The sequence below is a fragment of the Mya arenaria genome, chromosome 6 (assembly GCF_026914265.1).
Source record: "Mya arenaria isolate MELC-2E11 chromosome 6, ASM2691426v1".
Taxonomy (NCBI): Eukaryota; Metazoa; Mollusca; class Bivalvia; order Myida; family Myidae; genus Mya; species Mya arenaria.
The window spans coordinates 28,896,957-28,921,915 of record NC_069127.1 but is presented as its reverse complement, the minus strand read 5'-3'; the positions used below and the strand labels follow the sequence as shown (position 1 = coordinate 28,921,915).

General features: G+C 34.3%; 1 protein-coding gene across 2 annotated transcripts; it reads left to right on the top strand.

The window, feature by feature from the left end:
- Positions 1–1,660: 1,660 nt before the first annotated feature.
- Positions 1,661–24,361, top strand: LOC128238653 (transmembrane protein 181-like). 2 transcript variants are annotated; one of them, XM_052954779.1, is made up of 14 exons: positions 1,661–2,225; positions 4,810–4,913; positions 5,311–5,384; positions 7,311–7,401; positions 8,183–8,322; positions 8,909–9,031; positions 9,574–9,654; positions 10,382–10,481; positions 11,060–11,187; positions 12,132–12,281; positions 14,114–14,216; positions 16,075–16,302; positions 16,928–16,994; positions 19,660–24,361. In XM_052954779.1, the coding sequence occupies exons 1-14, from the start codon at positions 2,080–2,082 to the stop codon at positions 19,721–19,723; spliced, it is 1,599 nt and encodes a 532-aa protein (XP_052810739.1). In that variant the 5' UTR covers positions 1,661–2,079; the 3' UTR covers positions 19,724–24,361. The 2 variants fall into 2 exon arrangements, with proteins under 2 accessions (XP_052810739.1, XP_052810740.1); XM_052954780.1 differs by lacking the exon at positions 1,661–2,225 and adding an exon at positions 3,242–3,353.
- The last annotated feature ends 598 nt before the right edge of the window (positions 24,362–24,959 follow it).

The following is a 24,959-nucleotide window of genomic DNA, read 5'->3' as shown; positions in this document are numbered from 1 at the left end:
TGTCGGAAATCATAACGTGTAACAAACCGTCAATCAGTGGTCATTATATTTTTGTTCCATTTATTACAGACCCAGGTAATAAACAAATTATTTTGTTGTCGTCTTTGACGTCCCAGGCGATTTAAGATTTTGTAAGTTACATCAGAGATCCATTAATGAAACAGAACCCCGTCTTGCATGACGATGCTGTCGGGAACCATAGAATGTAACAAACCGTCAAAGAGTGATCATTGCATTTTTTAATATCAATATTTATTACAGACTCAGGGAATGAACCGACATCATCTCTTCTGTGACGTCCTGGCAGATTTAAGATTTTGCAAGTTACAAAAACGATGCTGTAATAAAACAGAACCCTGTCCAACATGACGGTGCGGTCGGGAACCATAAAATGTAGCATTCAAACAAACCGTCAAACATTGGTCATTGCATTTTTTTAATATCAATATTTATTACAGACTCAGGGAATGAACCGACATCATCTCGTCTGTGACGTCCTGGCAGATTTAAGATTTTGTAAGTTACAACAAAGATGCTTTAATAAAACAAGACGCTGTCTCACATGACGCTTCAGCCGGGAACCATAAAATGTAACAAACCGTGGTCATTGTTAATATCAACATTTATAACAGACACAAGGAATGAACCAACATCACATTGTTGTCGTCTGTGACGTCCCGGCAGACTTAAGATTTTGTAATTTACAGCAAAGATGCATTAATGAAACAGAACCCTTACTCACATGACGATGCTGTCGGGAATCATAAGTTGTAACAAACCGTCCAAGAGTGGTCATTGCAAGTTTTTAATATCAAAATTTATTACAGACGCAAGGAATGAATCAACATTATCCTGTTGTCGTCTGTGACGTCCCGGCAGACTAGCTTAAGATTTTGTAAGTTACAGCAAAGATCCTTTAATAAAACAGAACCCTGTCCAACATGACGGTGCGGTCGGGAATCATAAAATGTAGCATTTAAACAAACCGTCAAACATTGGTCATTGCATTTTTTGCTATCAGCATTTATTACAGACTCAGGCAATGAACCGACATCATCTCGTCTGTGACATCCCGGCAAATTTAAGATTTTGTAAGTTACAACAAAGATACTTTAATAAAACAGGACCCTGTCTCACATGGCAGTGCTGTCGGGAATCATAAAGTGTAACAAACAGTGGTCATTGCAATTGACAAATTAATCGTTACTCGTCCTAGATTGCCAATTATCGAAATATCGTTACCGAACAGGCAAAGGGGATTGTCTGTTAAAGAAGTGAGAACAGAACAGACGAGTGCTAGGCTGTCTGCTAGAAGGTATCGATCCTTTTCAAGCTTTATAGGAATCTGCTGTGGACACATATTGATCACCAATGCCACTCTGCTTCTATAGAACATCAACTAGACCGACATAACCGGTGAATAAACACCCTGCTTCGCGTTGCACAAAGATTTCCAACTGGCTTTGAGTAATATCGTTTGATTCCGGGATTTTTTGTACCACAAAGAAACGCTGTTGTGAAGAACATATAACAGTGACGTTGCGCACACCTTGGCAATAGATCAATTCTAATTAAGAGTGCCATTATTTTCTACGGGAATTATTCAAAACATATGGAGAATGTGTTTCACAGAAAATCGTAAACATGCAGGTTGATGATTAAAGTTTTGCGTCTTTAGAACCAGAAAAGTATGAATCGGGAGTGCTGTTGGTACAGTTTGCCTCAGATAGACAATACTGAGTAATCGTGCAAAACAGGTCCATTTTTTTGTAGACGGGAAAACGAATTGTTCTTACATGGATTGAGGCAATGTGTTAAAGACTACAAGTTTAAAGTGTTCTCGCAAACTTCAGCATTTTCAGCAGTGTGAGTGATCTTTGGATTAAATTGATGATAACGGGACATATACTTTAATATTGAATTTAAACAAGCGGTCAAACTGTGTTCAAACAAGCTCGCTGTCATAATTATATTGACGGTACTTCATGTACAAGTGTTTTTAGTTCCGGTAACTGTTTCATTATAAACTAACTGTTTAATTACTTAGTTAATTTGCCTGCAACGTGAGAGGGACCAATAATGGACGTGACTTACACTTTCTCGGGGAAGCCTTCAGGCCCGTCGTGGGGTAACGGGGCTCGGGCCTTTTTGACCCAGTTCTCTGACGTGTTCAGTGCCTTCGGAAAGTACATAGCGCCCTCATACAAGCACGACAGATGTGAGAGGTGGGTATTTATATATCATGTGACATCTTTATTTTAGTTCGATTGTTTAGACAGATAGAAGCTGAAAAAATATTACCCATGACACGGACCTATAAACCAGGTTGATAGATCCGTGCCCATGAATATCATGTCAGAAGGGTTTATATATGTGCAGAATCCAGAAACTAAAGGGTGTCCTTTGCTGGAGATAGAACCCTGGCTGGACCAGAGAGGCGGACAACTGTACCTACAAAATACCGTAGTTGCTCTAAAAACTATTGAACTCTGCCCTCAAATATGTTCTTTTTTACCGTGTAGGATTGCCTGACGGCCGTTTAAGTTGAACGGGCTCTGGTTCGATGCGGCGACGTGTCATTTTTTTCTGTCTGGCGGTTGGAAAGGCCATCGTTTCTGGACCGCTATCATCTTCGCGATTAATCATTGTCGTCGGTGCTGACGGCAGATTTGTGCCAAGATCAACATTTAGTTATACTAAAATAATAAGAATATAAACATAAAAATGTAGAACTCATCTGGGTATTATTGGTCCCAGAACTCATGTACTTATGCCGGTTAGTTGACCAACAACGAAAGACGGGTGAGGCATTGGTATCGTGGCCTTGCGACGCTCACTTCATAATTTAACACTAATTTATCGACACACATATAATTTATTAGTGTTAACACGATCCTATAAACCATGGTTTATATGTCCTTGGTGTTATGTTGTTTTTTTCAGTCTAGCGCCGCATTTAATTTGTCATTTAAATACTAAATAACGTTATATTATGTTTTGTTTGTATATGAATTGCGTTAAAGTTTCATAGATTGCACGTGCACCGCATCGTGCACCTGTCGGAGTACCGCTCTGTAAACGCTTGTCCATCGATGTTTATAGATCATCTTTCGTATGAATAATATATATATAAATTATATATGAGGTCTCGAGTACTCGATCTGGAAAATAGTAGAGTTTAACCATATAAAGACTGCTTATTGAAAATCCAATACAAGTTATCGTATTGGTCACTTACTAACGCGCACCCAGTCAATCATGAAAACGTCATCTGTTTCGGATAGAATAAAACAGTCATTGATTTATGTTTATGTTCATCATTGAGAGATGGGGAACAGAACTGAAATCGAGTCGTTAGTTCAGATTTTTACTTATTTTATAGTTTTCGAGTAAAAACAACAATTTTGATGACATTTTATGAATTTGTTTTTATTGTTGGTATAGTCGTCGGACATTATTTCGTTCGGATGTCAACTCCAACAGTACAGTAGTCTTAACTACATTTAAACAAAGATACTATTTCAGGGTTTTTATTACATGTATTAACGAAAGAGATTTTCAAATCAAAAAGGCCAAAAAATGATTCCAGCAAATATTTGGACTAGGATACACTCCTATGCACAGGGTACAGAAGTAGTCCACCTAAATGGCCGTCAACGAGTCTTTTGACAATTTTTTTAATATGGCAGGCTCGTGATGTCCACCATCCCAGCAAAAAGTAGCAAGCGGTCCTTGCGCAGAGAATCCTCGCGGCCACAATTTTGAAATTATTTCGTTATAAATTCAAATTTCTACGGAAATATTATTGCCTACTATTAAACACATATTAAGTTATGTCAGTATGCCCCAAAAACATGTTAAGTTATCATAAAACACTTACTAGTGTCGATTGTTTATCAAGTATCCCGATATCGGTAAATCTGGGACAAATCTGACAGGTTGTGTACATGTATAACGGTATTCATGACCCATAATATATTAATGTGAAAATAACAACTCTAATGACAAATTAAATCCAGTTCAGATCACTGTTGGATAAAAATTGAACAACTTTGATATTATTATTCAACATCAATGCACAAATATTACAGTATATCATTTTGCCCGTTGTTAAATGGTAGAGAGTTGTAGCATTACAGGGATACATAAGAAATGTCAAAATAATAAAAAAAAGTATCCCTGATCGCTCATTATTGTAGCTAGGTACAGAAGATAGAAAATTCAGCTCTCTATGAGCTTATCAAATAATGCTCACACTGAGCCAATTTCTGACCACTGTGCGCAAGAGTGGATACATGTCAGTATCTACATCATCATAACATGTCAACTGGGATGGTCCCAAATGTCAAAACACTTTTCTTCGTTTTGACTAACAGTGTGTCATTTGTTCTAATGCAGATGTAATATGTCTGTCCTGTTAAATTCTATAAGCATATATAAAATATTAGATGTATTCGTCATGGGGTTACATAAATGTAAATATATTGTGGAGTGGTGACATCAACCTGAGTTGTTGTTGCACTCAAAGTTTCTCAGACTCCCCTCATTGGGTGACTTCTTATCCCATCCAGGTACCTGAGTTGTAACAACTTTAGTTGCCTGGCTTATCAGCAAAATATTTTGTTCATATATGTACAATTATCCTGCAACATCACTTCAGTCATTCAGCCTATTTCACAGATAGGGGTCAAGGGCCTGCAACCATTTAACCCTATGGCCCATAACAGGAAAGGTGGAGGGTCCTACAGTCATTCTAGAGTTTAAAATATTAATATGCAAATCAAGCTGTTTGCAAATGTATAATTTCAGGTCTGTTCAGATGAGACTGTATTCCCTCAACAAGAGGCAGTTTGTGATGGTCTTTGTGACTTTCCTCATGTGCTTTGGAATAACAGTGCTCATTGGGATAGCTGGTAAGATGTTTTGTAAACATATATATAGCTCTGTACTGTATTTGTGTTAGATTATTAGAATATACTAATAATGTCTGTTGGTTGCATTAAGGGAATGCTTGCCTATGGTATAAGAAGGCTGATTTGGCAATCAATGTCTGAATTATATCAAATGTGCATGTATATATATATCGAATGAGGCAGTCATATATCAATTATATGCACTATTTGAAAAAAAAATCTTTTATTTTAATTTAACATATAAAATAGAACTTTGTTTGATTAAAAGAAAAGTGATTCTGTGAAAAGAAAAGTAATTTAGTTTAAGGGTAGTTCATGCTAGTTCTAAGTTATAGTATCATTTTGTTATTATTTTGAATGCAATGAGCACTTTAATGACCAAGTGTATTGTTTCTAGGCCCACCTATCATTGAAACAGTGTCGTACAACCTGTCAGCCATGACACAAGGAGACCCCAACATCAATATGAAGGTATGAACTGGCGTTATATTTACCATGCTGTTACATTTAAAATGTAGCTTAATTAAACTATAAATTGTAGAGAAAAATTAAATGTCTAGTTTGTGGAACTCATCCTAAAATTTGCAAAGACTATAGCTGCATACTTGATAAAATTTAATACTGGAGCAGTTTGAACCATTATATTCACTAGAAAACACATACAACTCTGAGAACCTTTGATAGATTTTCACATTCAGATCTTCCTGTTAAAAGATACATCTTCAGAAATATGTTTTTTTATGTCTGCCCTTGTATTGAATGCAGTTTCAGAAATATTTTTTTTGTGCTACATTGTGCTCAGGCCTAAAAAAAAATACATTTGGTTCGGGTTACCCGACCCTACCTACGGAATAGGCGCCGACCTTAACGTTTTTATAGTCAGTTGGAAAAAAAATAAATGAAAAACTAAAAAAAAAAAAAAAAAAAAAATCTTTTCTTTTTTTTGCTTTTCAATATGTAGTTAAAAACCTTAATTGCTTATATAGAAGGTAACTTTAACACCATTCTCCAATGATGAAAATGACATTCTTATATAAAGCCTAATAAAAAAAAAAAAAAAAAAAAAAAAAAAAGCCTACCTATCCTACCTATTTTTGAAAAGGATGTAACCCTAACCAAACAATTTTTTTTTTAGGCCTCATCTGTAATATTGTCCATTACTGAGAGTGCAGAAATGGAGAAACTGTCACTGGTTTTTTATCTAGTTAATAGCTGATAGATTTTCACAAGCAGTTTTGTCTGTTAAAAGCTAGGGTGTTGTTTTTTGTCTGGCTTTGTGGTTTAGAAATAATTTGCTTTGATGTAACTTTCAATCTCTCCTGTTACTGACAGTGCAGACATTGGGAAAATGTCCTTGGTATTTTTTATAAAGTTTATGCAGACAGTAAAAGATATGGAAATTTTACAATCGTGTACAGGAAACATAACCTTGAGTGGTCTTTGACTGAAGAAATATTCATTGTTTTTTCAACTCATTACAAGTCAACTCATACAGATTTGTTTATGCACCAGTCAATTGTAACCACGGCCCCATCAGGTCCTGGGGGATAGCCGGGGAAATGGGCCGTGATTTTACCTTTCAGGTGGCCCCGTAGTGCCGGGTGAATGCGGTGGTTTTGTCTTCGCTTTAAATATAGCAGGGAATGGGCCATACCTAGGGTCCCTGGGGGGGCCATGGTTACAATTGACTGGTGCATTAAATGCAGTCTTGTTCTCATAAAAAACATCTTCAAATCCAGGATCTTTAATGGGGCTTGAATAATACTATGGTAAATTTACAATCCAAAGGGCCCTAGCCCGATTCACAAGTCTAATCTGCTGTGGACTGGATTGCTTGTTTGCAAGTGTCTTTTAAAATATCAAACTTGGTGTAAATGTTGCTATAATCACCACGTTTTGAATAAGTCTTGAATTTGAATGATTTGTTAGAATAAGCTTTTGTTGAGCTGTACCAAGAAATAGCCAAACTCTTTTTATCTTCCCAATAGGTGTACAAGAGACTTAAACTTAGATCATTAAGTGGGAAAATGTTAAAATTGATGGGCAGATAGTTTGTACTTCTCAAATTCTTATTTTTAAGCCTAATAAATGGACCAGTATATATAGAACGTCTTAAGTCACCTTCCTTAATGAAGTATCCCAATGGCCATATAATAACTTAATAATATATAAAATACCCGTTTAATTCTATGTCATCCTTTAATGTTAAAAACACCTTGATTTTTCTCTAAATCTGACTATTAAAATTTTAGGAAATCAACTTAAGTTAAGAAATGACTTACGATGTTTTATGAATATCGCCCCAGATCTTTACTTTATTTATGACTAAAAACTGTAAAAAATATTTAGGTAGTTCCATTTTGATATGACTTATTATGAATGTGTTGTCTGTTTCAGACAGGGCCATTTGCCCTGAAGTCGCCTCCCCTGACCACCTTCCATCAGCAGTTCTGGTTGGTTGCTCACATAATTACAGATAACACTGAGGGTATGCTACGTTGTATTGTTTTAAAATACTTAATATTAGTGATAACATCAGATGAAGTATTTTGTTGTATTTTCTGGGTCATAATTATGTGGAGTTTTCAAAACATATTTAATGCCAAGGTTAACTATTTCAAAATGTGACATAAAAATGGTTTATGTCAGTGTAAAGAATTGAAGTTTCTTTGATTTGATTTTAAGATATTTGTTTGTTTTTTTGTTCAACATGATTAATAATGATATAGATTATACAAAAAGCAGTTTCCTAAATGCAATATCAAACATATATGCTGTGTCTTTTTAAGGACAAAAATATATATATGAAATAGAAGATATTTAATGAATTTCAGTGTAAGATCAAACTTTATATCATTGAGAGTTCATATAATATGAGGAAAAGGTGAAAATAAAATTTTCTGTGATCATGAGTGAAATAAAGTTTGATCTTACACCAAAAGTGAAAAAAATCTGTTTTTTGTCTGCTTGAATTTAAGGTTGTTTTTAAATCTAATTTCTGTTCATTTGAAATCGCTTAAAAAAGCACAACAGGGCATATATTAATTGAATGTTTCGTTACTTTTCTAAATGGGAACCAATGTCTTTCAGACCAGTGAAGTATCAAAATTGATATTTCACTGCAATAATGGTATTTCACCGAAAAGCATTTTCGGCAAAATTCAAAACCACAAACATTTGGTTGGAACTGAATTGATAATAGATAAAGCCAAAGTTTTCAGGGAACAATAGCGGAGTGCATGTAAAACTCTCATATTGTCATGTTCTAGGTACACGTATAGAGCAGTCGTTCACAGTGAGTGTGTTCATCGGGGGCATCAAGGCGGAGGACAGCAGTCTGCTACAGGGGGACAACCCTGTGCTGGATGGTCTAACCCACAACAGGACTCGCCTCCTTTCTTGTACACAGGTAAACACACTTGTTATATTTATATAAACAGAGCGCAAGAAACCATATTCTAGTTTGAGCTTTGCACTCAACCAATATGCTCCGTATATCCCATATCCGGTCTCCAACTCACCTTTTAACTTGTACTGTCTTGAGTATGATTTTCAGACTCAGAAATGCTAATATACATTTATTGGAAAACAGTTTAAAGTATCATTTTCTTGGATGAAAAATTTGCTATTGATGGTAAAACCTTTTATTTGGTAGTTTCGCAGATTTCGCTATAAGTGCTGCAATAGTAGCAATAGTAGCAATTTTACAATGCGAATAGGATTTGAACTTTTGAGTCTTGTTTGTGAGTAAGGAAAAACTTATAATGCAGAATGTCCTCTTTTTTTCTTAATTTATGTATATGTTACTGAATTACCTCCCTTTTTCTTAAACAAAAATGTTATAGAATTTCTTCCCCTTTCTAAGTGATGTATGTTAATAATACCTTCCTTTTTCTTGAACACTGTATGTTACAGAATTTCTTTCCATTTTCCTAAACAAGATGATTTTGTGACAAAATTACCTATCTTCAGAATGGTTACCCTTTCAATTGCAGGAGTGCCGGGATCTGATTCTGCTGCATCTTGGGTACCTTGACTACACTTCATACGTCATCAACGTCAACTTCCATGGACTGGAGCAGCAGGCTCACTTCAACATTAAAAACATCATCTTCTATGTAAGTCTCCCAGAAACTTTTAACCAAATAAAGAAGGCCACAAATAATAAAAAAAATTTTTTTCGTTTAAACCTATCTGGTCGTCATATATTTTTTTCCATTCAATTTTCATAATGGTAAATTTATACCCTGCTCTGTGAGCCTATGGTAATATTTAATATGCCTTGCTGATTTTAAATAAAACCTTATTTTATCTCCCTACCAATCCATACATAAAATTTTGGAAGGGAAATACCTAACAAGTGTGACCCAATATACAATTTATAAACAAAGATACCATTCTAGTAAAGAAAACGAAGAAATCTGAAAATAGTATTTCAGAAAGCATCCTTTTATTTTGAAAGAAAACACATTCCCTGCTTATCTGTTTGTATGCTGTATGTAAGTATTTTTCAGATATAAGTTGAACCTTTCTGTTTTATAGATTTTTTTAGTAGTAAATATTTGAAAAGTTTTCAACAAATTTAAAAATTATTTCAATTTGCCTCTTAGTTTCAGTAATTTCGAATTTCATGTGTATTTAACTGTCCGTTTGTTTTCAGTTTAAAAGTTACAACACAGCATTTACCAAACTGGAGATATGGCTGAGGTTTTCATTCTTAGCCGTAACATTTATAGCAACTGTAAGTATTACACATTCGATCATCTTAACAAAATTGGTTGTGAATGTTTGTTCAAGTTTTGCACCTGGGGTCATTACTGGCCGCACCCAGGGTTCATAGGTTTGGTAAAATTAAATTGGGATAGGTTTGAAAATCTTTTTGTGTGTTTTTGCATCCATCTCATCACAATTGCTTGTGAATGTTTGTTCAAATTGATCAATGTTGTCCTCAGAAGCCCTTGACTTTGACCTTTTGACCATCTTTTTAAAAAAAAAAAAAACTACAGAAATTTTACCATGAGTACCATTTTGAAAGCATTATTTTTTGTCTGATGACTTTTACTTGGCACATATTAAAATAGTTCATGCAACTAATCTGCTTACAATACTTTCTGGGCTCAGATGTTGAACATGCAACGTTTTCAGGTAACCCAAACACAAATTGTGAAGTATATGTCTGTTGCCATTTACCCATACATACATGCTCTAGATTAAAAATGACCACAAGAGCCATGCCAGTAGAGCATAGGCCCTTTTGGGCCTCTTGTTTAGTAATGTAGTTTGTACATTTTAGATAAGAAGTATATATTCTAGTGTAGACAAGGGCACGATAATTAAGTTGTATGTTTTGCTTAGGTCACATGGTGTAAATACATTTACATGTATACAAAAATAAAGCTTTGTTTCTCTTATCTTTTTAATGAGCTAGAAGTTATGACATCATCAAATAATCCACTTTTCTTTTTCAGTGCATGTTTTCCCATTCGCTACGCAAATTCTCTATGCGAGATTGGTCGATAGAGCAGAAATGGATGTCTGTGTTGATGCCACTTCTGCTGCTATACAATGGTAAATACTCCATGTGACTCATTCAAGAGAGCTGTACAATTAATACAACGCTGGTTATCATTCAATCAATCAATTGACCAATATATATAGGAATCATATTTCTTCAATAATAATAGCATCCAACATATTACTTGGACAACCTCTGAAAACAAGAGTCCAACAGTTGACCAGTTTACACAAGGGTTAGCGCACTCGCTTCTCACCAAGGTAACCCAGGTTTGATTCCCGGTCTGGGTGCATGTGAGTTTGGTTTGAGGTCACCAAGCCTGGGTTTCTTCGGCTACTCTGATTTCCCCCACAACACAAGACAATACTCTCTCTCAACATCGTGCCAAGTTATCATAACTTTCTTCACATGACACAATCGTTGTAAAATATGTTTATGTAAAATTAAATGGATATACCGGTAATGGAGAAGAGCCGAATGCTAGAACCATGTAAACAATACACAATGCTGTCCCAATTTTCCAAAAATAAATGCACTTATTTTGAAATAAATAAAAAATAATTATTTAAACTTTAAAATGAGCCTTGAATTATTCATATTAAAAAAAATTTCCCATTGAATGTAATTTCAGACCCGTTGTTCCCGTTGACATTCCTAGTAAACAGCTGGATCCCGGGGATGTTTGACGCCATCTTTCAGTCCTCATTTCTCTGTGGGTTACTCCTCTTCTGGCTCTGTATCTATCATGGTGTTCGGCAGGTAAGCGCTCGGGCTTATACTGTGAAGAAATCAATGTTTATCCATGTGTATTAACAGCATAATTTTCATGCCAAAGGGACGACCATCTTGACGTACTATGATTTTCTTTTATTAATTTTAAAAGCTAAAATTTGTGACCATGTTAATCTAATTGTTTATATAATTACTGCAAAACAGGAAGAATTGTTTACCTTACCAAAAATAGGCTGAGATAAATGGTTTATATTCTCTGCAAATTCTGTAATATACATGTACAATTAATCATTATAATGCCTGATATAACATAAGCTTTACTGATAATGAAAAACAGATAAAGGCCGTGTCATGATCCTAATGAATTGCATGGTTAATCCATCATTTTTAATCTATAAATAGTATTAGACTGGTAAACGAAAAAATTACAACAGTGAATTTTAGATATTGGTGTGAGGTTTTAGGTCTTTAGAAAAAAGAAAAAACAAAAACAATTTTAGTTTATATCAAAGCTGCACTCTAAAAGATGACAACTTTTTTTATTTTTTTGTGTTGGAATGAGCCAATTTTTGCCTAAATGTCTGTAAACCACTGATATAAGACTGCTTACAAAAGATCAGGTTGGAGTGTTTTATCTTTACGTTCGAAAACTGAAGTTTTATGGCTAAAAGGGTTATCAACGCTTTAAGAAAAATGAGTTTTTTGGCACAATTGAGATCTATTAAATTGTGAGTTATCCTATATGACTTAAGATATAAATAAAAGCAAAGTTAAAACTGTCAATCTGTGAGAATGCTTAATGCTAATGAATGATGGCACTTGACTGCATTTATTTTCCAATGGATCACCTTAAAGTTTGGCCAGTCATCCTCAAGAAGTTATTTTGCCTTCTCAAACCTATGTTTGCATCTGGTTTAGTGTTATGTTTTCACAGTAAAATGTTCCTACCATAAATGGCTATCTTGCTGCAGACTGACCGTCGATTCTGGAAGTTCTACTCACTTAAAGTTCTGATCGTTGGCCTAATCTGGATCTCCGCGGTAACGCTCTCCTCTTGGCAGGAATATAATGAGCTACAGGACCCTACATACTTCTACAGGCTAGACACCAGCAACTTCATGGTAAAAATAGTTTAAGGTTTAAATTTCATTATTTAACAAAAAAAATTATGAAGCAAGTTATTACAATGCAATGTGAATTGAGTATGTATTTTTTTAGTTGTATGGGAGGGCAGCTGGGGTGCCCGGAGAAAAGCCACTTGTTCTTATATGTGACAAGCCAGAGAATACTTAAGACATTTAGGTGCGAAGTCAGTTGGCTTTCCCTGCATTTCCTAGATACTCATTGTAGAATTAGCCTCAGATTGTCAAAGATTGCATGGTTTGTTAAGCGTCCTTAAAAGAATAACAGTCCTAAGAAGTGCACTTTGGTGATAACATTTCATTTGAAATTTTTTATAGGATGGAGACAAAATTTGTCTGTGTAAATTAATGGAGTGACATGTTTATGAAGTTTGATATCTTCCAAATAAGAAATTATGTGTTAACTTTCTTGAAGGTTTGAAATACAATGTGTGTATACCACGTGATAAATTGCGTCATAAATGCTACGTCGGAAGGCAATATTTTGATTTAAAAAAAGCCTTTAAACAAAGATAACTTCACTATTTCTTTACCATTTTAAATGAAACATAGCGCAGTCTACGCCGCTTACGGAGCCCCACCTTCGGTCTTTTACCAGAATTTGATTGCGAGTTTAGTTTCTTAAAACACTTCGACAAACCTTTTCACTATACGGCCGTCTGACGGAGCATTGTCAAAACATTATTTTGGAAAGAGGTTGTCGAAGTGTTTGATGAAACTAATGACCTCATCAAATTTCGGAAATGATACAAATGCGGAGCTCTTTAAGCTGCATAGACTGCCCTTTGTTTCATTTAAAATGGTGTTGTAAATGAAAAGTTATCTTTGATTTAAGTCTTCATTTTAAGCAAATTTATGCCTTCCGACGTAGCATATAAGACGTAATTTATCATGTGGTATACACACACTGAAATAGATTCTGACAATTGGCTGGATTAAGAAATATTGGTTACGTCATTGTTTTCTTTGAAGGGACCGATGTGTTTGTTACGATATATTAAGATTACAAACAATTGTTTTAGGAATGAGTTTCAACTTTTGACTGAAAACATATTACACTCCCAGGAAAGCTAAATACACTAATTATCTTTATGAATGGGTCTTTTGTGAGGGTAGGTAGTTGGGGACAATTACCGGTAGAAATGAAATCAATTTCTGGGAAGGACAGTGCCATACATGCCATATTTCTGACAGGCTTCTCAGGGCATTTTGGTCTGAATTCTAGGGGATTTTTATATAAGACAAGGGATTTTTAACGCAGCGAAATTAAGTGCAATATTGACATATCAATATCACTGAGTGCCAACTGCAGATGGTTGCATTGCTTGTATGTCTTAGTTTAAATGAAATAGCGCTTCAAGCTTTATATATATAGCTTGTAGGTTACAGCTCATGTACAGTATCACAAATTTAGCTTAAGCATTATATATATTACCTGTATGAAAGTGAAGAAAGTTATGATAACTTGTACTAAGTTTGCTCGATGTTGCGCGAGAGTGTGGTTCTTGTGGTGTGGGGAAACCGCAGTACCCGGAAAAACTCACTTGTCTGCCTAAGTGACCACAAACCAAACTCATATGCGCCCAAGTCTGGAATCAAACCAGTGCTGCCTTGGTGAGAAGCGAGTGTGCTAACCTAACAACAATTCATTACAAATTTTAAAACAAATTTATTCAAAGGGGGTGGCACCAATTTTTTTTAATGAAACTCTGGATGTTGATTGGCTGGATAACCAACAATGAACAGTAAATTATCTTTGAAATGGTTTCTTCCTCTTATGATTTTTCGTAAATTGCATTATTACTTTCCAGGGATTCAAGATCTTCTTCTTTATTGTTGGTGGTATATACCTACTGTATCTTCTCTACCTACTTGTGCGGGCGTATGCTGAACTCAGATCCATGCCATATTTTGGTGAGTCTTGTCAAGGTGTCACAGGCATGCAGGGTTATTTCTCAATCCTTAATTTTTAGCTTGTCTTTATTCAAAGAAGAGTCAAAGTATTGTAATAGCCTCGGTGTTAGCGGTGGTATTGTCATCAGAGTTAAAAAATTTAACCTCTGACATAACTTAAAAACTATATATTTAAATACGTCAATTGAGTCAATTCCTACGTTTATAAAGACGGTCAAATGTAGTTAAATGGACTCGCCCATGTTTTTTTTTACTAAAAATTAGTTTTCCTGGTAATGCATATGAAAACACTTATTTTATTATTATTTTACTTAATGATATTGAAATTGCAGGAAAATACAATTGTATTATAAGAAAAAGTATTTTGTTTTAGTGGTGTGTGAACCCATGCCAGTAAAGTTAAAAAACCCCCAGATGCTTTAACCATTAAGCCACAAGAACTTATATAAAAGTGATGGATATTCTGACCTTTTAACAATACATTGATTACATCACATAATAATGTTAATCAATCACGCAACAACAAATTGCTAAAAGCTGTTGTTATAAATTAGAATGTGGTCTTCAAAAATGATATTTGAGCAAATATGAACATTTGCTGTAGGGTTCAAGCTTTTGGTATCTTAGTTTTAACACTCATAATGATTTGCAACACTTTATTTCGTCATACAGAAAGAGTGCATTTTACAAAAACATGAGGGAGTCCCATTAAATGACTTAAAACAAAAACAAAACACAAATAAAAGGTGAAATAAATAAGAAAACCAAAATGAAAATTATACTCTTTCTTTGACCAAGTTTGTTCAAATGGTCTCATCTTTAGGTGCTTTTGTTTCCAAATGTCATAGACATTTTAGCAAATAAACTTCAAAGGTAATTTTTCACGAACAATAAGTCCATATCCTTGAGTATTTATCTTCTAGAACTAGAAATCCTTGCAAAGTTTGTTAAGTTGGGGGGGGGGGGGGGGGCATTTAACTAGCCTTTATATAATTCTGATTGAAGAAGTGAATGTTTTTTATCTTATATCAGGAGTAAAAATCCCAATCCTGAAAATTTAGATTGAGTATGAGAGATTAATGCCCAAAGCAGGCTTAGGGGCTTAGACCCCTAATATCATTTCCAAAGTCACTTATAACCATTTGTTATTAATTTCAATACATAAATCCACCAATGAAACACAATAAAATGTATGGAAGTCCAAAATAGAAAGCTCTCAATCCTTGGGCCATATTCAGTCAACATCTTAGATTGAACTTAGATTTAAGATTAGAATCCAAAAAGTTTGATTGGCCTATATATTTAGCTGACCAATAGGCTGAATGGAATCACTAAGACATGTCTGAGGATAAAGATGGTATTCGGAATCAATTCCAAATTAACTGTTGATAATCGGTTCCACTCAAGTAAGCGATTATCGATAGTACAATCTTTTTTTTTTTAAATACTAGATAGTACCTGAATTGTTGTTCTATTCATGTACAGTTTTAAGTCTTAATAATTATATGCATATATACGTTATGTCTATGAATGAAGTTATTAAGTGTTGTTGTATAAAAAATAGTTCATTGTCTCGCTCATTGTGGCTTCCATCAGCCATTTTGTTAAAGATAACAACACTAACTAATATTTTTTTATTATTTTTTTTTTTTTTTTTTTTTTGATGATCGATTATAACCAAAATACAATCGATTGTTACCGATTACAGGCCCAACCAATGTATTCTGATTATAATCAATCATCGGAACATCACTAGATTAAGGATAAGATCGATATTGAATACTGGCCCTAATTTCAGGATTAATCTTGAATTTTGTCATCCTTGAAATGAATGACATTGTATGTTGATGTTTTTCAGATCTGCGATTAAAGTTCATGACACTGCTCATGTTGATAGTATTGTCAATCAGCATAACAATCACAGTATTACGGTTCGGGCGGGCCGCACTCCAGGACAACTTTGTGGCCGAACTCTCCACCCACTATCAGAACTCCGCAGAGTTTGTTGCGTTCTACGGTCTGTTGAACACCTACATGTTCACAATGGCCTTTGTGTATTCGCCGCCTCCCAGTAACAATGTTTTTGGTATGAGCTATTTATATCTGTGGTATGCGTTTCATTAAAGGGACTAGACACCAGATGATACAATTGCATGAGAAAAAGAAAATTGTCAAAAACTTACATAAAATTTACATCGTTGTGTACGAGGCATTGAATCTTACTTACTGATATATCACATCACTTACGACACATGTATCTTTCGCAGCTTTTGCACATTTTTCCAATTCGAAATTTACTACGGTTGTCTAACACGTAAATCCCAGTAAGTTTAAAAATAATGTTGGTATATTCATCTGTACTCATTAACAGATATGATTGAAACTGGGAAACCGTTATGCGCTATTTTAAACGGGGAAACTTAACAATGAGCAAATGATGTTTTAATAATGAGCAATAGTGTGCTTTTAACAATTTCAGAGCAATATGATGTTTTTAACAATGAGCAATAGATAACTTTAACAGTGAATAATATGATGTTTTAACAATGAGCAATATGATGTTTCAAAAATGAGAAATAATATGCTTGTTAAAATGTGCAATAAGTTGCTTTAAACAATAAAGACTAGGATGCTGTTTACAATGAAGAAATATTATATTTTAACAATGAGCAATGTATAATACAAGTTAATTTCATGTTTTATATTTTCAGAGACCCATTTTAAAGACAACCCTGGATTGTCCATGCTGAATGATTCTGATGAGGAAGTCCACTATGGGTATGTGTGTTGTGTGCAGTACAGGAAATAAAACCAACCAATCTTTAAAACTACTCTTTTTTCAGAATTTTTTTTAGATAAAAAGCATACATGTGATAATTTCTTGGGTCGATTCCGGGACACCCATCGTAATGTCAACGCACACTAGGGGGGTCCGGGGGCATGCCCCCCGGAAATTTTTTTAAATGGGGAACGTCTGTGGTGCATTCTATAGCATATCTGGGGCTATTTTAGTCGTTTTTAACGTCGGGAAAATGTACCTATTTTGACTGCCAAGACGTATTTTTTACTTGACATGGTTGGTTTTTTTTCTGCATTATCTTGAAAAAATAAAACCACCAGATATTTTCCCAGGCTTTAAATGAAGTGCTAACCAGGAGGATATGCAGTCTACTTTCGGTTTCATCAAAACAGGAAATAAACAACTATACGGGCACCTGTTTTCCCGCGCTTTTGAGAACATGCGTTACAAAATATTTATTTTTTCATCACATTTAAAACGTTTGCAATTTATGACACACAATATTTTTCAGACGATAAAGAAGATTTTCCAGTCGATGAGCTTTTTTCCGTTTGGAGATGCATATAATTTTGATAGAGACGTGTCAACAATCGGCTGTATAAAGCGATCACGTGACTTACCATGGTCACGTGATTAAAGCACTCTATATAACCACCTGTAAACCCCATATCGTCAGTTTTATTTCGGCGTAAAAATACACACGATAGTTCGGAAAAAAGGTCAAAACACTAAAATTCCTTATGGACGCATAAGTTGTTTAAAGTATAACGACGTATCGACTTTGAAAGGAATATGGGATGTTTTCCGTGTTTTAATTTTGTTTTTTTTACTAATTTTGTCACTTTCTTTGAACTTACCTTCATGCTCGTTTGTTGGTAAAATGTGTGAAAAATATCAATTCATCAATTAAAAGCTATCATTCATAAGACCAAACAAATCCATATGAAAACAATGAATTTGTATACAAGAACCCTCCCCCACTCGTTAAGCACAACAATAGGCCGATAGATCAATTATCGGGTGATTGACGATGACCTCGACGACACGCGTACCAATTAACGGATTAGTGTCAACATGTCCTGTGTTTTACGACCAGTGTCCCGGACAGGCAAAATAGCTGACTTACATTGGTAAAATTAAGATAATCGATTCCGATTCCGAGATTATTTTTTTTTCTTTTTTTTTTATGACTTTCCGGGACAAACATGCACCCTCCGTGACTCCGTGACAGAGATATGATTTCCGGGACAATCCCGGACGTCCGGGACGTTATCACATGTATGAAAAAGCAATGAGGGGTATATTTTTCTGCCTCTCACCTAAGTGTATATGGGTTCAAACCCCCAAATTGTGTTGGCTCAAACTCAACAAGGTTCAAACTTAACAAGGGTGCATGCTCTTTTAGTGTATAAAAAAGGACACCAGTTATGGTTTCTACCAAGGAAACAGGTGCAAGTTGACTTCATTTTATAGTAATTATTATAAACTTTACTAAAAAGCATAAAAACCACTCCAATTTGAGTTTAATAGAAATCTGATACATTATGATTTTTAGGGGCTGCAAAAATTTGCGAGGTCCCTATAGTTATCACTCTTTCCATCTGTCCGTCCGCATATTTTTTTATTTATTTTTTTATAACTCTACTGGGCAGTTGCCTAATTCCGGATTTGCCTAAATATTCGGAAATCGTTTAAAAAGGGTTTCGGCGACCGTGATCAATATAGAATGATCAAAGTCTACGCAACTGACCTCAATAGCAACAGAAACAACGCAAAAGTGCAGCTATTCGAGTATAACCCCAAAATAAATACCTCTAAACTTTCGCTTTCCTAAATGTCAATATTTAGTCACGTGGGGGATGACGTCACACAGCGCGAGCTTTTATATTGAGGTTCGACAGGGTTATCTTTAAACACTTGACCTACTATACGATGTTTATGACTTATCATCAATCACGAAATACAATGCCAATTACATATAAAGTAAATAAATTGACGATGTAATTGTTTTGTGTTGTGCAGCATTTGATATGAAAACGAAGCAAAAATGAAGCAGATTCGTACTTTCAACATTTTGCAAATTCGGACAAATTAGTAGTTCGGATACGCCGTAAATACACATACAAACACTTCAGAGAGAAGTATAAAATTTATATACAGGTTAAACATTTAATACATGATGTTCATTTAAGTAGCATTTAAATATTTGTATATTGACTTGATAATGTTTACTTTGTTCTTTGAAAAAATCCGAATATTTAGGCACTGAATGCATGTTTTTGGACGTCGTTTTTGCCCTTATTTCGTACTGAATATTATATTATAATTAATTGTTATTTTCATTTGTTCGTTTTCCATTTTGGTTGATATAGGACCCAACATTTTTCTGTTAAAATTATATGCACTTATATTCAGTAATTATGACAATATTTTAAGAAAACTTCAAAATTGATCCGGAATTAGGCAACTGCCCAGTAGTGCCTTTCAAGAGATCAAAATCATACTTTCTAAACTTTCTCACATTAACAATTATGCTCTTTTGTGACAAGTTATGTAATTAATACTTAAATATTTTTTATTTATGTCCCTTTCTTTACTTAGAAATGATAACATTTTTATTGGTTTTGTTTTTATTTTTTTTAGTTCAGACACAGAGAGTGTGGGTCTAACAAGAATACGGCCAACAGGGAAATACGACAGTGACTAGTGGACATCGATCATCAAACCAAGTGAATGGTCAAACTGTGATAACTGACCACATATGCCAGCATCCAGTAGTGGGAGAGGGTCGGTTCTAGTCGGCTGATCTAGCCAGTGATTAGCACTGTGATAGTTTGTACAGTGAGGGGACTATGGAGTAGATAAAGCAGTAGAAACAGTGTCTTTTCTGATTGGGAAAAAATGCATTGGTTTTGACTAAATTTGGGAATTTCCACAAAGTCGAAACCCGGTTGGCTCGAACTCACTTGGCTCAACTCGCATGGCCTGAATTTTTTGTTGGTTCAAACTAGATTTAAAGGACCAATTTCTATATACTATAGGTAAATAATCCTGCTTGGCACTAATTTCCGAGGCGTGAGGTATTTTCACTGGTCACTGGGAGTTTGAGCCAATAGGGTTTGACTGTATTTCATAGAATTTGAAAAAGAGAGAAAGTAAAAGGCTTTTATCAAGTTTGGTCCTAGTAATGCAAACAAGAATTCTATCTCACAAAACATCTTCATGGGGGTCAAATTTCTTGCCAAAATCATTTTTCAATTTTTCATTTCAACAGATAAATTGAACATACTTTGTTTAGAGGATAAAAGTTTATGTTGGAATGGACTGGAATTTAGGTCCAAAATTTACCAGAAACAAATCACTGAATGAAATTCTGACTTAGTTATGGGTGAAATTAGAGAGTGGTTGTGAAAATATAGCTGCAGTTATTGAAGTAAGACCCTTGGATGCACAAGCCTGAATTTTCTGCCGACACCTTGACTTTACAAAATGTAACAAACCTGGATATTTGTATTCCAAATTTTTAACAAGCCCAAAATTATTGAATCATTGTCCGGCTCCATGGTCTTAGATCAACAATTGTGGCTCTTCTTAGTTATCTGGACAGTACTCAAAAGTGACCTGGCCCCAATATCACGAAAATACTTAATTCAAAGCTCAGAAAATACTTAATTCAAAGCTCAGAAAATACTTAATTCAAAGCTCAGAAAATACTTTAATAATTCAAAGCTCAGAAAATACTTAATTCAAAGCTCAGAAAATACTTAATTCAAAGCTCAGAAAATACTTAATTCAAATCTCAGAAAATACTTAATTCAAAGCTCAGAAAATACTTTAATAATTCAAAGCTCAGAAAATACTTAATTCAAAGCTCAGAAAATACTTAATTCAAAGCTCAGAAAATACTTAATTCAAAGCTCAATCACAGTCTCAACTCATTTTACTACATAGCATCAGAAGCTTTTGAAAGATCATACATTTTACACATTTTAAAAAGCGCATTCTCTCATAGAATATGTTGATAAAAAAATGTTTTTTGACAATTACTTTAAAGTATTTTTTTTTGCTTTAGAATGAATTTTATTTAAAATATTGACAAGAGGTTTTTATTATCACATTTAATGTGAAAAAATGTTGTTGTTTTTTTAATAAAAAGAGTTAAAACATACAAAATTTTAAATCATACGATGCTTTAATATGGTAAAATGAGATTAAGATTTGACTAGTGTATTTCTATGATATTGGGGCCAAGTGCTGAATAGAGTTCATCATTCATCAATTCTACCGGTAGTTTGCCTGATGTAGAAACTAATTTAATGAGTCTTTCTAGTTGATTGATGCTTGGCAGAGGAGGGGTGTACATCAGGTGAAAAAGACACATTTTTGCTATGCTTCTGCTAGTAACGGGTTTTTGTTCTGAAGACATCATCATATTGAAGTGTTTAGTTCCATGTGATTTCATACTTACAATCAATATTTTAAAGCCAAAATTTGATGATTTTATTTTATGTTGTGTATGTTTAAAATGTTGTTAAGAAAGAATTTTACACTGCATTTTTACTTTCTGAATGAAATGTTAATAATTTCTTTGTTACTTTAACGATTGGGTCATCTAATTGAAGGAGTATATCGTACAAATTTTCTGATCTTTTACTCTTAAATGTATTATGATATCGATTTTTCTGTTTTCATACTTAAATGTAATGAGATGTCAATTTTTCTGACTTTATTTACAAATGTTATGATATATTGATTTTTCTTATCTTTTATTCTTAAATGTTATGACATATTATTTGAAACAAACAGTTTGGCTGGATTTTTTTTTGCAAGTTTTATTTGACTTTAAAAGTTAAAATTTTAATTTGTTTTCTCACACTTGGTACTGACATACAGTCAAACTCCATTGGCTCGAACACGCTTGGCTCGAAGTGAACGTTGGCTCGAGCACGCTTGGCTCGAAGTGAACGTTGTCTCGAACACGCTTGGCTCGAAGTGAACGTTGGCTCGAACACGCTTGGCTCGAACACGCTTGGCTCGAAGTGAACGTTGGCTCAAACACGCTTGGCTCGAAGTGAACGTTGGCTCAAACACGCTTGGCTCGAAGTGAACGTTGGCTCGAACACGCTTGGCTCGAAGTGAATGTTGGCTTGAACACGCTTGGCTCGCTCGAATTTTCTGAGGCTCGATGTATATTCACCGGTCCCTGGGAGTTCGAGCCAACGGGGTTTGACTGTATTAAACTTTATTGACATGATGCAGAGTCTAATCATTCAACCCCGGTCAGTCAAGTCATGAAATGCACATGGACTAAGATTCAAAAACATTATATTCTATTGTGAGACAAAGTAGGTCATTATCGAGACTGTTAAGAATCGGTGTAAACATTTTATTAAGACTAATTGGCATCTAATTGTGTTTTACAGGTGCTTCTTACTATCTCTTTGTTATTGTACGCTCCTTGATAAGATGGCCATGTTGAACATTGTCATCTCTTGTTGTTCTCTGTTTAATTTAACTTATGTAAGCAGATGTGTGGTATTATTCTTCTGTATTAGGGCCCAAATTATTCTTGAGTCTCAAGACTGAGTTTATCAATCACAACACTTCAAATCTTTATATCATTTTAAAATCTCTATTTGAAGAGCAGTAATGGTCAAAATTCAGAGGTTGAAATTAGCACATGCCCGCAAGCCCTGTACTGTTAAAATGCTTTCCGTGCTTGCTCAAATTCTGGGTTTTATACAGAAGGGCTGTTTCAGAAATGTTATGTTAAGCAGTAGTAAATGAATTTGGGTTTGTTCATCCAAAATACTAATTTCGATGACTGAAAATTGCTGCATATTTTTAGAATAACATTTTAAATTATTTACGCATCTTTCGTCAAAAATAATTATATTAAAGGTAACTTTGTAACATTATAAACTCACTTATCTCAGTTTATAACTCACACTCCAGACATTAGTGACTTATTATGGGTCCAGTATTTATTGTCTTCAGAATCCATGTTTAAATTTTTTAAAATGGGGATATCCTTTTAAAAAGTTTTTTTGTTTTAAAAAATCATTTTCATTTATATTACCAGTATATATCTGTGATGCTTATAGAAATCCATATTTATGTTTAATGTTACGTTTATTTTATAGTATGTAATGTGCAATAGAGATCCATTCCACCGTGCATTCTTTATACATGTATATAATGCTTTAAGTAAATATTATTTATACATTGCTTTTAATAGCCAAAGCTGTTAGTCATTATTAGGCATTTAAAAGTTTAAAACATATATGACATACATTTTAAGCTCACCTAAAAAAAATTGTCATAATCTTTGTTGTCAATATTGTTTAGCAAAAACTTTCAACTTGGCCATAAATAAATAATTTAATGAGATATTCAAAGGAATTTGGTAAACATATTGTAAGGGACATTATGCATGTGTATGGCAAGGCTTACATACACGTCTTTATTGCTGTTGTACGGAACTTTAATTTATTTGTTTTTGACTTTTTCCATTGATTACATGGTGTTGTATTTTGAAGATATATTCAACATTGTTAATGATGGTGCTAATAGTTGTTATATGACTTCTTCAACATACAATAAGTGTTAGTTAGTGGGATTTGTCGGTCTTCTAAATGAATAATTCGGCAGCCCAGCACTGACTTATTGTTTAGAAGACTAAAAATAAATGCTAACTTTTTTAGTGTTAAGTGCAAAATGCCACTCGAATGCCTTTATGTTAGCCATTGGGCATGCAGGATCTTCAGAATAACTCTCTTAACGAAAACAAGTAATAACTACCGGGTAAATAGAAATTTGGCATTTTTTTCCATTTCTTCAGGGAAATTTGGCGGTTTGGTTATCTGCTTTATCTGACTTTTTTTGTTGTCGGAGCTTTTCAAAATGATTAAATGTGAATCTGTCCGGCAATCTCATTTGGCAGAAGCATGAGCCTGAACACTAAGTTTGATTACCCAGCATTTTTACTCGGTATAACTTGATAAAGATGTCGGACTACACCACACAATTCTTATTTCACTAATGTTTATTTTACATACTTAATGAGCTACCTATAATGTTTTGGCCATAATAGCATTTATTATGCTGCATTTGTGTTTCATATTTAGAGGAGTGAACTTGGAAAAGGTTCTATCCACCTTTTTATATAGTATTACCAAGAACCTTTCCCTTCAATCCTCTTTTTTAGTGCAGATTTACCTGTTATATCTTATTCAATAAAAATTGTATGTTTGCCAGTCATATTTACATGTTCATTGTATTTCATTAACACATTGAGTAGCAGAACCTGTATGCCATTTACAAATAATAAATATATGAAAATTTATCATTCTGTTTAAATATTTAGTAACGAAGAAACCTGCTATGCAAAATTGAGCATTTACACCCCTTAAATAATAGTTGTTGAACCGTGTGCCTTTTAAGGTCATGGCCACACTTAGTGGTCAAAGGTCAAGTAGCTATTTTTTCAGGATGCTCCATTATTTGAATTTTTTATGCCCCCACAAAGTGGCGGCATATAGGGTTGCCCTTGTCCGTAAGTACGTACGTACGTCCCGAAGATTGTTTCCGATCTAATTCTTGAAAACCGTTTGTCCAATCCTCACCAAACTTTAAACACATGTTTGTGACCATCATATCTTGATCAAGTTCGATAGTCATGGAAATCGCTTTAGTCATTTAGGAGTTACGGCCCTTTTTTGCCAAAAATTCCCGAAGATTGTTTCCGATCTAATTCTTGAAAACCGTTTGTCCAATCCTCACCAAACTTTAAACACATGTTTGTGACCATAATATCTTGATCAAGTTCGATAGTCATGGAAATCGCTTTAGTCATTTAGGAGTTACGGCCCTTTTTTGCCAAAAATACTTCAAAAATATATGTTTCCAATCTAATTCTTGAAAAGTATGTGTCCAATCCTCAC

Excerpts from the sequence above, each read along its gene's own strand:
- LOC128238653 (XM_052954779.1), top strand. The coding sequence starts at position 2,080 with ATGGACGTGACTTACACTTTCTCGGGGAAGCCTTCAGGCCCGTCGTGG. Across the intron at positions 4,914-5,310 it reads AGTGCTCATTGGGATAGCTG|GCCCACCTATCATTGAAACA; the intron begins GTAAGATGTTTT and ends TATTGTTTCTAG. Across the intron at positions 8,323-8,908 it reads GCCTCCTTTCTTGTACACAG|GAGTGCCGGGATCTGATTCT; the intron begins GTAAACACACTT and ends TTTCAATTGCAG.